The 16,861-nt window shown below is 38.1% G+C and overlaps 1 protein-coding gene across 1 annotated transcript; it reads left to right on the forward strand.

Annotated features, from left to right (window-relative positions):
- The first annotated feature begins 2,709 nt into the window (after positions 1-2,709).
- LOC139967504 (putative pre-mRNA-splicing factor ATP-dependent RNA helicase PRP1) lies at positions 2,710-16,798 on the forward strand. Its single transcript, XM_071971383.1, has 12 exons — positions 2,710-2,868; positions 4,018-4,393; positions 4,560-4,759; positions 8,622-8,823; positions 10,107-10,283; positions 11,055-11,309; positions 11,525-11,783; positions 12,001-12,192; positions 13,072-13,194; positions 13,915-14,105; positions 14,392-14,561; positions 15,367-16,798. Exons 1-12 carry the CDS (start codon positions 2,819-2,821, stop codon positions 15,473-15,475), a joined length of 2,304 nt encoding a protein of 767 aa, XP_071827484.1. The 5' UTR covers positions 2,710-2,818; the 3' UTR covers positions 15,476-16,798.
- Positions 16,799-16,861: the final 63 nt, after the last annotated feature.

Consider the following 16,861-nt stretch of genomic DNA (forward strand, 5'->3'; position numbering starts at 1 on the left):
AAGTAAAGGTTGTAGTAATTTCTAAAATATGTATAAGGTGATTGGATGTTCAGGAATACCCTTGTTTATAGGTACATTTTCTTCAGGCATTACTTGTATTACTAACTATTAGTTTTGTTTAAAATATATGTGAATGATGTAAATAATGATTAATTAGATTTTATCTTGCAGAACTAACATTTGTACAGTAAGTTTAAAGAAGATATCATTAATTGGCTGCATTATTCTTTCTAAAAAAATACAATTAGGCTTCCCAAAACTAGTATCATCTGATGTCTTTCAGCATTGTAAACCTTTCCTTGAATTTGATCAAACAGTGAGTCTGTTTTTATTGTGATGGTTATGGAATGTCAATGACATTGAGATGTGTTTGTAGATACATTTTTTTTCCTTCTAAATTTCAGCCAGCGTGTAGAAATGAAACAGAAAAAGAGTTGCATTTTTCAGTGATTATCAAAGAACTCTCACAATTGCAGAATCATTAAATTATGGGGAGGTCACCATTTATGTTTGACAAATTAGCAATGCCAGGTTGACGTAGTCTTGATATGCCATAGTTCATGAAAACTATCAATTTGATTGCTAGTAGTGCTCCTACAACTGTACCAATTCTCCATTTATTCAGCATAAATATATGCTAAATCTCTAGAATGCCCCTTGAAGACTAAATTGTTTCTGGTGTTGTCCCTTTAGACGTTTAGATCCTTTTAATCCTTTGTTACATAAATTCTAATGACACAATCAAAACATCTTTGTTTAATTTTGTATGAACAACAAAGCAATGAGCTGAATGAGTTTCAAGGCAATTTGTCCTTGAATATCTTTTAATGCCTGATAAACATGTTACTTAAGGTCATAACATTTCCTATTAGGTTTTATGTAGCGTTTGTAAAATTGACCTAATGGTGGGTGTGTTCAAATTATCGTCAGTTTTCCAGCAACTTTTGTTGATAAGCTTTCGATGTTTGACAGGACATTTCTTTAAAGAAAAAGAGTGAAATACAACCCCGGCTGAACCCAGTGGTTTTAATACAGTCAGTAGCATTTCAAATTTAATTTCGTGCCTTAAATCATCCTGTCAATTTTCAAATGGAAGGTATGACTAGATAAGTTTTTTTTTAAATTTATAATCATTGATGAATCATCAGATGAGCAAAACATAACATTAAACATTTGATATTTTACTGATTTGAAACTTCAATGTAAAAGATGACCACTGCATACCACGTTGAGATTTTTTTTTATATATTTAATATATATATATATATAAATATATATATATATATAACCTTGGCAGATTTTTAGGAAGTCTGTACTCATACTTGTATCCTGTCATACTGACCAGTATTCATTCTTGCCCGAATAGATATATACTCCCCAAACTCTTGACATTCTGCTACTAGTTCAAAGTAGTAACTTGTGCTTACTAGAGCCCTGTACTCATATTTGTACTCATAACTAAGGGGAATTATACTCATGCTGTGTACGACTAAAAATTGTATGCAATAGCAAGAAAGCAGTCTGCCTCCATTTGAAAGAAATCAAAATGAAGTCTAATCTTTTATGTGATTACAAGAATTTCTTGCAGTTATCTTGGTAATCTTGTCTGATTACACCAGTTATGAGTAAAAGTTATTCATGTTTTTTAGAGTTATTAAAAATGTATCCTGATATCTTTTGCCAGATAGTTACTTTGGAAAAGGGCTCAGTTTGTTCTTGAATTTAATATTAGGTGAAGCGTAAAATGAATGGAAAGAATAAATGTACTGCATTTCTTTGTTATTACTTCTTTCTTGCTGTTTAGGTATAAGATGTATAAATATATATTTGTGTACAAAGAATCATTTTCTCTTTTTGTTTTCTTTTATACTTTCCAATTAAACTTGGTATATGCTCAGTTCAAGTACATGTAAAATGTTTCAAAGCTATATGCTGTATCATTGGCAAGAATGAAAGCAGGTCCCTTTGCTAAAGTAGGTTAAAACAGGAGGGGCGGGGGCCGGGGGGGGGGGGGTGGGAGAGGGTTAACCCATAGTAGTGGTCCAATTCTTCCCCGGCTGAATGCAAAACACCCCTGGCTGACGATCGGAGGTGGGAGTCCAAGATCCCTTGCTCCGCCTCCCATTTTCATTTCTCTTATAACGTAAGTTTACTGTTCTCTGATAGTGATTTTAAAGCAGAAAAATGCACTAGCATGTATATACTTTTGTATATGCTGGTCGTTTACTGTCATAATTTCAACCATTTTATGTCTTATACCTACATTTTGTAACTGAGGGCCTCTGGGAAGATAAGCCCTCTTTTGTGGAGGGAAAAAATTGAAAGTGAAAGAGCCCTGCAGGATAAAGAGCTCTTGGAAACTGGCATATTGAGATGATTCCTGCTCTGATTTTGTACTATGATTTTCCAGGGGGTAAATTGCCTCCCCCAACCCTCCTTTGACAATGGTGGTGTTTCTGTCAGATAAAGGTTGGGAACTGTATATTTTGTTAATGCAGCTCCCTAATATGATAGGACAATAAACAACGGTGTTACATTAGCAGAAGTCACAACTGGCCGGTTGCCTTACATACTTGTATTGGCGCAGATTTGGCTCTTGTACACAAAAAGTATAGTCATTGTTGACTTGTCATGTACGTTCATGTGTCACTAAGTATCCACGCAATGTTCATATATACGAAGTGAACGACACATGTACATATTTTGTTTCTGTAGTCCAACCTCGACTGTTAGTACAATTGCCAACCACGCTTGCGTTGAACCTTAGCACTGAGAATTCACGCAAAATTACTAAAGAACTAAGGTAGTAAACGCGATAATGTCCAAGCGAAGAATTGATATTGGTGACTCTCATGCCTCAAAAAATCGGTGAGTTTTCAATTGAATACTAACTTCACCAGACTGTCTGGAAGATACGAAATACAGTACGCCAGTCGGCAGCGCTGCGGTGTCGCTTAGCCTATCGAAGTATCTCGAAGGTTAACGTTTGGGTGGACATAGATGAACGTTAGGCCTAGGCTTCAGTTGGGCTAATTTGTACAGTAGTAGTAGTACTGTGGTTCGTAGTGTACTAGGCTTTAGAACTAGAAGTATAACTATTATTAATACATTTCATTTTTAAGTAACGTAAAGCCTACATGTATAACACTGTAGCCTAACCTCAGAACTTTCGATGAATGCGAGGTGGTACCTGACTCCAGAAGACCCCCTAGGCTGTGAATCGATTGAAGTTGATTTATCTAGACTCCATTCCACAGGCCTTGGCTTACTGATAATTTTAATCAGTACATTAGGCTAATGAGGCCTTTTTCATGAGAATGCAAGGAGGATTAGGATCCTGATTTCTCCCGGAGAGGTCATAAAGCTGACAGAAGGATCAATGACGAACGAAAGAGCATTTATGCTATCGCAAAAAGGTTAAAGATGAATGTTTACAAATTCATAGTGAGGGCTTTTTTCTGTACTAAAATTTCAAACCTGCTCAATTGCGATTTGATGCTCTATGCTCTATGATGCTCTTTGAACGGGCTATGGTACTTGGTAGGGTATTCATTAAACTAAAGTGGTGCCTAGCAATCAGTAAGGTGTATATGTTTATGAAAAATGGAACACTTTATCTGTTAAACATGAATATTTGCTATAAATGTTAACAACCACCACCACAATGACTACTTTGTCATACTGAAATTGATAAATAAAACTGTCCAAATTTGGTCAAAACTGCAGAAGTTGTGGCTTGATTTAGGAAGACACTTTCATCATATAGTGACAAATAACTTTTTCCTGAATAAGCTGACCCACAGTATAACATCAGAGTTCAAAGAGTAGGGTTAATGAAATGAAATTTTAGCTAAACTGGCAGTGTGCATGTAGTGTAACAGTTATTCAACAGATGACATCAGTTTGATTCAGTTATCAGTGATTAGCCTAGACATTTTGATGGTTACAATCAGCCCTGAGTTGACATCATGGATAAATTTTGATTCTTTACCTTCTTTACATGTCACATATATACAGGGATCGTGAGAAAGATGGCTTTCGGTCTCGTGACCAGGATGACTCCAGGAGAGATGACGATAGGAAAGGAGGGCGATATAGAGACCCAGAGAGAGACAGAGACAGAATAACACAGTTACCTCTTTCTGCCAGTTTGGTTGGTGTACCCACTTTGCCAGCTGGGTCTTCTACAGTTGCCCAAGTGACGGCTGCTCTGAACCAGTCTATAGCTGTCAACAAGTTCACTGGCCAGCCATACTCTACCAGGTACTTTGGTATTCTAGCAAAGAGAAGGACCCTTCCTGTGTTTGAATATCAGGAGAAGTTCATGGAAATGCTGGATAAAAACAAAATCTTGGTCCTTGTTGGTGAAACTGGATCTGGAAAAACAACACAGGTGAGTGGACATTTGGTATGCGAAGCAACTAACTTTCTCATGGATATGTTTGGGCATCGGAACCACTTATTACTACTTCTGCTCTAATGAATGATCTACAACATATCCAAACAAATTTGTGCCTAAAGTCTCCCGTTTGCTGATTTTCTTCCTTTGTATTTCGTAGATACCACAGTGGTGCCTAGAGTATTGTCGGGTTAAATTTCCTGTTGCAGCTAAGAAAGGTGTGGCCTGTACTCAGCCAAGGAGAGTCGCAGCTATGAGTGTCGCTCAGCGTGTATCAGATGAAATGGACGTCCAGATCGGTCAGGAAGTTGGATACAGCATCCGATTTGAAGACTGCACAAGTTCAAGGACAATATTAAAGTATGTGTCTAATAACTTTGGCTTCCACTCTTTAGCAAGGAACATGTTTACAGAATGTAATTTATATTTAGTTAAGTAGCTGGTTGTGTTTGTAATGCCATTGCTTTTGCTACACACATTATACATATAGTTAGCTGAGCAATTACTGCCAACCTTGTGGGTACAGTACCTTCAAGGAAAACCATATGGAACTTCCTGAGAACTAGAATAGGCAATATAGTTAGCTATTGTTCATATGAAGTGGACTGACAAGCTCTCCAGATACAAAACGTACTCTTCTATTGGAGGGAACGATTGAACACTGAAGTTAAATTTTCTTTTTATTTTCTTACAATGCGCAGGTAATTTTTGTTACATGTTACCTTGTATGTATGTTGTTTTTCCTTGACAGGTTAATTTCTTTCCTAGTGGTTTTGCTTTCTAAGGTTCTTTTCTCAGGCGTTGAAGCCTCTCGTTCTAGTGACGGGTCTTTTTGTACCTCCTTAGGAGTGTTTTTGGTTCCTTGCTAAAAGCAAAGGAACCTATGTATTCAGGTTGGCGTGTGTGTGTGTGTGTGTATGTATGTGTGTGTGTGTGTGTGTGTGTGTGTGACGCTTAAGCTTGTATGCACGATAACTCAACAAGGGATTGACTGATCATGATCAAACTTGGTGGGTTGGTGGCCCATAGTGAGTAGATGAACCCTATTGTTTTTGGTGCCCTCAAAGGTCACCAAAGGTCAGTTATGGTCCAAAAACCCAAAATACTAAAACTGCAATAACTCCCAGTGCCAATGTGCGACAAGGTTGATATTTTGGGACAAGTTGTGAACTGGTTAGGGAAACATTTTGAAACTTAACGGTCATGTGATCTGAGGTCACCAAAGGTCAATTAATGTTAAAAAACTAGTTTTTTTGCGATAACTTGAGAACGAATTGTCCGTTAGGGTTGGGAGTTGCTTCAGTGTAATCCAATTGTCGACCCACATCTGGGTGACCCTTGACCTCAATTTGACCTCTGGTGACCTTTTCATGTTTTGGGGATTTTTACAGTTTCGATGCTATTTTCAGATGTCAAAGGTACCTTCCGATCATAAATATCGATAGGTTGACCCCCGTGTGACCTTTGTGTGCGAACTTATAAGGGGTCAAAGTTTTCGGTCGGAGTTAGGATGGCTGTACAGACTTATCGTGTTGATTTTTGGAATCAGCAGATCAAACTACATTTGAAACCAAGGTCAAAAGGTCAAAGGTCACATTAGAAAAAATGTGCTTAGTTTGGGAGAAAACGGGCGAAAAAGAAAATGTTTGGTTTTGATGCTAGATTTGGATATCAAAGGTACCTTCCGATCAAAAATGTCAATGGGTTGACACCCGGGTGACCTTTGTGTGTAAAGTTATACAAGGTCAAAGTTAATTTTCAGACATTTAATGCAATAACTCCCAGGGCCAACGTGTAACAAGGTTGATATTTTGGGACAAGTTGCAAATGGTATAGAGGAATATTTTCAAACTTAACGGTCATGTGATCCGAGGTCATCAAAGGTCAATTAATGTTAAAAAACTAGTATTTTGGGTGAGAAAATGGGCAAAGAAAAAAATGTTTGAATTTTTACAGTTTTGATGCTATATTCACGTCTCACCAATCAAAATGTCAATAGGTTTACCCCAGGTGACCTTTGTGTGTGAAGTTATATGAGGTCAAAGTAAATTTTCAGACATTTAGTGCAATAATTCCCAGTTCCAAGGTGTGACACGGTTGATATTTTGGGACAAGTTGCAAATGGTATAGGGGAATATTTTCAAACTTAACGGTCATGTGATCCGAGGTCACCAAAGGTCAATTAATGATAAAAAACTAGTATTTTTGCGATAACTTGAGAACGAATTGTCCGTTAGGGTTGGGAGTTGCTTCAATTTAATCCAATTGTCGACCCGCATCTGGGTGACCCTTGACCTCAATTTGACCTCTGGTGACCTTTTCATGTTTTGGGGATTTTTACAGTTTCGATGCTATTTTCAGATGTCAAAGGTACCTTCTGATCATAAATGTCAATGGGTTGACCCCCGTGTGACCTTCGTGTGCGGAGTTATACGAGGTCAAAGTTAAAAAATATTAATGAGGTCAAGGGTCAAACGTGAAAAACTCCCAAGTTGCAATAACTTGGCTACTATTTATTGGAATTTCGTCAAACTTGGTATGATGATATTGGTAGATAGTCTCCACACACTGATGTGTGTTGCAATTGATATCATGCATGTTTATAAGGGGGGGGGGGCCTAGCATTATTTCGTTATGAAAAGTTTGTATGCACAATAACTCAACAAGGGAATGACCAATCATTACCATACTTGGTGAGTGGGTGGCCCATAGTAAGTAGATTAACCCTGTTGATTTTGGTGCTCATTTCATGAATATTAATGAGGTCATGGGGTCAAACGTGAAATACTCCAAATTGCAATTACTTGGCTACTATTACTAGTCGGAATTTCGTCAAACTTGGTATGATGATAATGGTAGATAGTCTTCACACACTGATGTGTGTTGCAATTGATATCAGGGCTTAGCATTACTTTGGCAACAAAAGTTTGTGAGCATAAATTACTGTTGTTGTATTAGGGCTTTGTTAGAAATTTCCCTATGAATGGAACTAATGAACAGCAGCAAGGAACCATGAAATGTTTTCATTCTGGTTTACTTTTAGTTATGGTTTTCACCTTCGCTTGTTCTCACTAGTTCTCACTCACAGCTCTCTCTCTCCTTCATACTGGATTGCCCGTTTTCAGCTATTAGATTTATTTGACCCTCCACTCTCCCTCCTCGGGGCGGGTAGTGCCTTTAGGCAAAGAAGAGGGTGACGGTAGACAGGGTCATAGGGGGCGCAGGTGCAAGAATGTTACCTGTGAATAGGCTAGGGTAGATAGGTGTGTGTAGGTTAAGGAGACAGGTAAGTATCATCGTTAGTAAATACCAAAACCAAACCCAAGTTTTGGGGCTTGCATTTTGGTGCAGAATTGTTATTATCGTGGCTGGTTGATTAATATCAGCTAATTACACCCTTTCTGCAAGTAGAATTTAACATTGAACATGTACAGATTATTGTACTGTAATAAAGTGATTAAATCTGACTGGACATTGAGTATGGTGAGGCAAGTTAAAAAAAGTTTAAGCCCTACCCGCTACCTAAACACTCAATAAGATGATCAATTTAACAGATTTCATTAACTTAACATTTTGCAACAAAGGTATTGTTATTGGAACGTAAACTTTTCGTAGCAAATTACTTGCTTGCAAGTAATGAACCAGCTGCTTATTTACAATGGCTATCTGCTGCCACACAAAACAAATCCAAAAACAGTGAGATTTTATTGATGGGAGTTTACTATTTGAACAAGTATCAAGACCTACATCAACAAATTTAGGCAAATGTTGGTGCTGCCATTAACAGTCATTAATGAATGTTAGCCCACTGTGGGCAAAAAGAATTATTTCCTGGTTTCTGTGGAGAAGATCACTACAATAGCAGATCTAGTAGGTAATGAAACATGGGCACTTAAGTTAAGTAATACCTGAAATGCAACCAGCTACTGTTTGACATTTTCAGCTGCAAGTTAAATTGCCTGCAATGCGTGAATATTTATTTCAGTAATTCAACTTTTTTTTTTTTTTCAAAAAGAAAAGGTGGTTAACATGTCAAAAAGTTATTGCAGTTTTTGATGGTCAAAATTAAACCTTGATAGATTTGAGCTCTTATCCGCCTATTTTTGGAGCCATCGATTCATGACAGGTAATTTGTATGTGCCATGTAGGATACTTTTAGAAGTCACATTCATTTAAATTCAGTTTTCTTTAAGATTTGGTCTGCATTGGCTTATGTTGACAGATACATGACAGATGGTATGTTATTACGAGAAGCTATGACGGACCCTCTGTTGGAGAGGTACGGAGTGATCTTGCTGGATGAAGCTCATGAACGTACCTTGGCTACAGATATACTCATGGGACTTCTGAAAGAAGTTGAACGTTCACGTGAAGATCTCAAGTTGGTTGTTATGAGTGCCACATTAGATGCTGGTAAATTTCAGGTCAGTCAATGTTTGTTTACTTTCTTTTGTTTGATGTATAGTAATTTGTTTATTGTTGCTACTTCATAGAGTCTGCACTATTTTCCTGTGTGTGTGTGTATGTGATGGCCAGCTTGTAAACATGATATCCCAAGAAGCACAAGTTTGGTCAATGTCGTACTTGGTATATAGGTAGATGCCCCTATGACTAAGTGTAGACGTGCCGTATTGTTTGTGGTCACCATCTCATATTGATGAGTGGGCGGTGCTTAACGTAAAATTCTTATTATGTCAATATCTTTTCAACCATACGTCCGATTTAATTCATACTTGGTATGGTGATGTCAGTTGATGATAGGTACATGGTCATAAAATGAAGAAATTGATTCTCATTATTATTCATGAATGGGCATGACTAAAGTGTTATCACAGTGAAAAGCTTGTAAACACGATATCTCAAGACCAACAATCTGAAACAATGTCATATTGGGTAGGTAGATGTCCCAGATGTGCATGGTTCCCATCTCATGAATATTTATCAGTGGGCCAGGCTTTAAATAAAATCCTTAAAATGTCAATACTTCTTCAACAGTATGTCTGATTTAGTTCATACTTGGGATTGTGATGTAACTACATAGTAAGTATATGCTCTTTGCAACAACAACTTTGATCTTATTAATATTCAATAGTGCTTAATGGGAAATATTCAAGAACTGCTTGTAAACATGATATCTCATCAACCACAAGCTGAATCAATGTCATACTTTGTAGATAGATTACCCATGATAGAAATTGGTGGAGGTCGACAGTCATTTGAGGTCGAAAGAGCACAATAGCTACATAAGAAAAGCGTAGATGAACTCCTTTCATGATGTTTATATCATTATTACGTTATATTACGTTTTTCTTGCTGTTTCATTTGCTGTGCCATGTTGAACCATCAATGTAGTTCTTGATTAAAGGTAGAAACAACAATGCTGCCTCCACAGAGAGGTCTAAATTTTCACAAAATGTTCTTGCAATATTTCTTGAGTGATTGAGACTTTGAAGAGGTTAAAGGTTGTAAAATACACCTTGCAATGTTATCATAATAACATAGTAACTGTCAAAAAGTTGCTACAAATGATTATTTTAGTAACTAGTGTGTTTAATAGTAGAGGTGTGCAACAACTTAGGTGAAAGACTATCACAGATTACTGTAGGTCACACTTAATGATTTCACTCTCTGTATATTACATTGTGTAGTGTTGATGCTTTAGTGCTTGTTTTAATAATCATTGTCACAATTTTGGTCTGCTGCACAGACATACTTTGATCATGCACCATTGATGACAGTACCTGGCCGCACCCATCCTGTGGAGATCTTCTACACTCCTGAACCGGAAAGGGATTATCTGGAGGCAGCTATCAGAACCGTCGTCCAGATTCACATGTGTGAGGAAATAGAGGGTGACATTTTGCTGTTCCTCACTGGGCAAGAAGTAAGCAAAAGTTGATTCCAACTTTGGAACTTTCTGAATCCTAATTGAAAATATATTCAAATTGAATTGAACTGGAAAAAAAATGGAAAAAAAATGAATTGAAAGAAAAAAAAGTAGAAGAGGCAAACATGTGCTTTGTTTAGGGGGGTGGGGTGGTACAGAAGATAGTCGCAACTACAGGCTTGTGGTGGTGAGCTTTTGTGTAATATTTGGAGAGGGACGCCAAAGTAGTGGTGAACTGTGCTGAAGTAAGATAACACATTTTAACGTTTTGTGAAAGTGGTATCAACTATGTGACACATTGGTAGCCAGAGGTGAGGTGTTAATAGTGTCAGAAAATACAAACACTCCCTGTCTACTGACAATCTCCGAAACTGGGCGTCATCACATTTAATTGCCCAGTATTACCTATCAAAGATCCTAGATAAGGGTAGATTGGACTCTTGCTCTGTATTGTACAGCAACCAGTGGAAAACTATGATGTTATGTTTTTTGTCCATGGGAATGTGATTCCTTTGGTGGTTAGGGTAAAATGTTGTGGATATGACACTCAATCTCTAGGCAACATATTACCATTGTTGCATGATTTACCTTGACAAAAAGGAATAACACAACAGTCAAATAAAGGTATTGAAGTCTTCCACTTTAAGGTTCGATGAAATCATTGTTGCATATTTCTCTATCTACATTGTTTTTCAAGTCTGTAAGTTATGGTCCCTTGTATATTCATGTGTTATGTTGAGCATTACTTCATTTCCTCTGTCCTTCTAGGAAATTGAAGAAGCTTGTAAAAGACTGAAGCGAGAGATGAGTAATTTGGGACCAGAAATTGGGGAGTTAAAATGCATTCCACTCTACTCCACCCTACCTCCACAACTGCAACAGAGGATTTTTGAGCCTCCACCACCAAAGAATGCCCAGGGCGCCATAGGGAGGAAAGTGGTGATCTCAACAAACATTGCAGAGACGTCTTTGACTATAGATGGAGTTGTGTTTGTAATCGACCCAGGGTTTGCCAAACAGAAGGTAGAGATACAAAATACCTTGATGTCCTTTTTAAAGTCTTGTAACTTTAAACTGTGTTTACTTTGTACTTTACTACTAATTAGTTAGAAATAGTGTTTTCAGTGGTGTGTTAAATACAAGTTAGTAATGGGTAAAGTTTTATGAAGCCAACCAAGGTAAAGTATATGAAATATATATTAATTTACTGAAGGGTTCGTCTGCAATAATTATTTCAGGTCTACAATCCCCGTGTGCGTGTAGAGTCACTCCTTGTTTCGCCAATCAGTAAGGCCTCGGCCCAACAGAGAGCTGGTCGTGCTGGTCGAACCAAACCAGGCAAAGCATTTAGATTGTACACAGAGCAAGCGTACAAGACAGAAATGCAAGATAATACCTACCCTGAGATTCTACGATCAAACCTGGGCACAGTCGTACTCCACTTGAAGAAACTTGGAATTGATGATCTGGTTCACTTTGATTTCATGGATCCACCAGGTAATTTGCAAAACCAATATTGACTTCAAGGTAATATGTCAATGACGGAAAGTGAATACTTGCAAATGATGCAAAAATATTCCACACTGCATGTTGAAAAAACCAATACCCATCAGTTTGAAATTATTAGATATCATGATCCTTTCTGAATTACCGATATCAAATCTTAAGCCATGAAATAGCTGAAATTGATACCATGATCTGGCATTCTCTTCAGCTCCAGAGACTCTGATGAGGGCCTTGGAACTCCTGAATTACCTGGGCGCCCTAGATGACAATGGAGACCTGACAGAGCTCGGCTCCATGATGGCAGAGTTTCCATTGGATCCTCAGTTGTCCAAGATGTTGATTGCCAGCTCTGATTACAATTGCTCAAATGAGATCCTTTCTGTCACTGCTATGTTGTCAGGTATGTCTTTCCCCTTGCCCCCAACTCTCACCCCCCCCCTCCCTCATCAAAGGGGGAAAGAAACCTGTGCAGTTCTGTGCATTGTCTTAGCCTATTCCAGCATTTTCAACTCACTGTGGTAACAGTGAATCTAGTAGCTCTGCTGTTAAAATGTAAAACAAAGAAAGGGAGAAGCAAATATAAAGTATGCTGCTAAACAACATTGCGCCAGTTGTTTGCCACTTGCTTTTGAACCGGAAGTCATTCTTTCTTGCTGCACATCATTCAGGGTGACCTTTGTTATGGTGTAAAACAAAAAGTACATGGTAACTATTCAACAAACACTTGCTGGTTATCATTTGCAAAGCAAGTTACACCAGTGATGTAAAGACAACTATAAATTTATGTATCGATAAAGAACCAAAGTCACAGACGAATTTATGCTGGGCTTATGTTAATGATGAAACAGATCAGTAATTCAGCCATACATTCTGAAAGTAAGAAGAGAGCAGAAGATCTGAATTGGTTATGTTGGACTACAAGTCAAATGGTTCATTATCAGTGAAGCTTCTACGAAGAAGATAAATTTCAATGTGGGTTTTACTTAGAATGTGAATATGATATTCTAAGCTGATTTGATATGATGGCGTTGTGTGTTTTTATAAGGAGATGCTACCTTGAAGACCACTATTATCAGTGTCATTTGTTTATCATTCAGCTGTCAGATTCGCAGCTGTCTGTCAATCCCTCTCACTTTCTCTCAATGAAAAAAGTGATCAATAAAAATGGAAATTAAGAGTAGCATCTTCTTTGGCTTTCATAAGTAAACTACAATTTTCAGTGTTGACTAACCTGAGCGGATGGTGGCTGTCGGCCCCCCGATTTCTCAACAATGCTCAGTCCCACAGTGTTTCCTGAGACCCAATGAGGCAAAGAAAGCAGCAGACGAGGCTAAGATGAGGTTTGCTCACATTGACGGAGATCATCTGACCCTACTCAACGTCTACCACGCCTTCAAACAGAGTAAGTTGCTTTGCTATGGTCTTTGTTGCTCCCCAGTAATTCTCTATATATATTCCTATGGCCTAAAAATTTGTGAAGAAGGAAAGGTTGTTATATTTGTAATTCCTATTTGTATCATTTGATCCTGGTGACAGAGGGGACACCTGTAATCCACATAATGGTATCATGCCTCAACTTGAGGTTTAATGTTGTAATCAAAATTAAAAGGATTAATAAACCTTGTAAGCCTGGAAGGAGTACCTCAGTGTTCTGTGAGATGTTCAAACTGCTGGTTTCAGTGCATTATACCATCAACTTGGCTGGTAGTCAATGTCTTAGGTACAGGTACACACTATAATGATATTACCTGTACGATTGAATTTTGAATACCTCCAAAATTTTTGTGCTGATTTGAAGGGGATATAATTTCTGGAAATGAAGTTGACTGCAAAGCTTCAGTGGGATCTCCCCCCATAGCCCCCCCCTCCACTAGGGACCCTATGAGGGATGACTTAGTGCACTGTGCTCACGTCTAACTTACCATATTGCAATGTTCACACTCTGTGCCCCCCCCAAGTTTTGCTCTGATCTGTGTTACCCCCCCCACTTCCAATATTTTGTGATGCTACTGAGGGAGTCATACAATTCCTGTTTCTGCGATAAATTTTGTTCAGTGTTGTTAGTCTGTACTATTTCTTGGGGTTGCTAATCTCTCATGCTGTTTCATTGCTTTGATCAAAGATAATGAAGACGTTTCCTGGTGCTACGATAACTTTGTCCAGTATCGATCACTCAAGTCAGCCGATAGTGTACGCCAACAACTCGCACGCATCATGGACAGGTTTGCCCTCAAGCGAACCAGCACCGACTTCAACAGTAAGGATTACTACTTAAACATCAGAAAAGCCTTGGTTTGTGGGTTTTTCATGCAGGTGAGTCATTATTTATCATCTGTAAAATGACTGTTTTGTATCATATATAACCAATGTTTCCCAAATGATTAGTTCAAATGAAGGAGAGTGGAGGGATCTGTTTGTTCAATCAGGTGTGATGTAGGTATTCACTTTGAAGGAAGTGTAAAATCCTATTAAGTCTGTCAACTAACTAAAGATGGTTACATTATCTGAACTACTGTAGCTGTGTTCTTAAACCACGGATCAAGAGAATACATGTCGACATGACACTAGTGACTGGAAGTTTCATTTTTTCATTCTACAGATCGCCCATCTTGAACGGACCGGTCACTACCTGACCGTGAAGGATAACCAGATTGTGCAACTTCATCCATCGACCTGTCTGGATCACAAACCAGAGTGGGTTCTCTACAATGAATTTGTGCTCACTACAAAGAATTATGTGAGGACAGTGACAGATATCAAACCAGACTGGTGAGTGTTACCACTGGACAGTTGTAGTCTTCCTAAAATGACCTAATACTACGTCTACAAATGCTTGCACAGCATGGCTCCACACTATCTACGAGAACTTTTACAGATCTACACACCTAGCCGGGTTCTCCGCTCTGCCTCTGATTCCACGCTACTTGTGACGCTCCCTCCCAAGAAGCGGGCTGGGAGATGTCGCCCCAGCGCTGTGGAACAACTTACCTCAGACTGTCAGGGACTCTCCTTCCCTACTTGTACTAAGAAATGCTTGAAGACTTATTTCTTTGAATCATTTGTCCAATCATTTTTTTTTTTTTTTTTTTGTCTTGTAAAGCGCATAGAAGTTTTGGATTATGCGCTATATAAATAACGGGGTAATAATAATAGTAATAATAATAATAAGTGTGAATGAGGAGAGGACTGTCTCACCTAGAGTGAGCCAATAGCTTATTGGATGAATGGCTACAACTATGTGTTCTTGTTGATCTCAGTTATATTGTCATTGCACACAGATGTACCTTCCCCTGCCCCTTACCCCCTGCTACCTTGGACTGAATAAGAGTTGCCTCTTATTCATAAAAGTAGCAGAGAAACCATCTTTAAATGATGTAACTGATCAGAAAGCTGAAATCAACCACCGCTAGTCTGGGTATTTTTTTTTTAATTAGTAGTGGTAGTATCATATCCCTCTATTGTTCTTTAATTTAGTTAAATTAGTTTTATACTGTAATCAGTTCCAACATTCAGCTATGTGCTATCTTTATACCAAGTCTGGTTTCTTACAGCAGTTGTTTCCTTTCTTTTGCAGGCTGATTCGAATCGCAGCTAGCTACTATGACATGAGTAATTTTCCACAATGTGAAGCTAAACGGATCTTGGAAAGAATAATCGCCAAGGTTCAGATCAGTTCGAGTTGAGAAGTTGCTGAAGGATGAGATACTTTTATAAGAACTGTTACAGTAGTGTTGTAGACCTATAATGGAACAGTTGACGTTAATATACAGTTTCAAGTCAAATGTTTAAAGTGACCATTTTTCATGTACTTGGAGGAGGGGTCTCGGGTTAGCTTCACTCTAATTCAGGTGCAAGAAGTCCTAGGAGGAACATTTTCACTGATTGTGGATGTGCTGTTTACTTCGCTGGTATGTGTGTGGTACCTTTCCTCTGCTTAAAGACGTAGATATTAAGTGGAACATAGCACAAGCTGTTATCGAACAAATGTCCATTTTGTATTGCTTTGTATTTGCAAAGGTAAGGCACTGATGAAAGACCAATAGCAGTAGAGAAGAAAGGTGAGCTGACTCACTATGTTAAATACAATATAGGTCAGCTGTTAATAGACCGCCAAAGATGTTTGTGACGTGTCGGGCCCAGTAAAGCAACTGCGATATAGTTTACTCACTGGAACATTTTTATCACAACACGATAAAACCTTTAACCAAGATCATGCGTACTATCTATTCCCTGCTGAATGGACTTGTGAAACTGCGCTTGAAGTAACAATGTCATCATCACATAGTGAGTCTTGAGGTAAGGGGATGGGGTTGAGATTGGATCAAGTTTGTTTGTGCCCAGGCTCAAGTTTGGGTGACTTCCTAGAAAGTCCATTGTTTAAATCAATCAATGTCAGCATTTATGCTTAGGCATTTGACAACAGACATATCTATGCTAGTATCCTGTAGCAATCTTTGCATAAAAATAAGGGCACAAGTTACTATTGTCACTCACTAATAAAGCTTATTAATACCAGCTCTGCTTTGTACTTTATTGGTAAAAGAACTTTGAGAGTTTGTTAAGTGACACCTACAAATAACTTTTAAGAGATATTCTGGTGGCAGAATATCCAGCACTTAACTTAAAAGAGGAAAAATATGCCTCATTTAGTTGAAAAACTTTTATTTCCAGGAAGTCGATCATAGCTAGTGGTATTGCGATGCCATCATGGTAGATCTACTTAAGTACTTTCCATGATTTACTTTCGTATTGTAATTGTCTTGTCGATATAAATTGTCATATTGTAACTTGTTTTGTACAAATCAAAACATTTCTTCTGTGGATACATGATATAAACATAATGAAGAAAACCCCATTTATGCTGTCATGTCATCATTCAACTCTGCTGTTGTCAAACGCATCCACAAAATATCGGCAAATTTGACAAATTCATATCAGGTGTGGTTTGTTCCAACATTCAGAAATTTTGTTTAGCAACTAGCCTCAGCCATCAGAGTATTAGCTTTTATAAAACATGTATGTGGTTAACAGTGGGGCATGATTATCTAAGTTAAGCATTGAAATGCAAC

The sequence above is a fragment of the Apostichopus japonicus genome, chromosome 5, assembly GCF_037975245.1.
Source record: "Apostichopus japonicus isolate 1M-3 chromosome 5, ASM3797524v1, whole genome shotgun sequence".
In the NCBI taxonomy this organism is placed as follows: Eukaryota; Metazoa; Echinodermata; class Holothuroidea; order Aspidochirotida; family Stichopodidae; genus Apostichopus; species Apostichopus japonicus.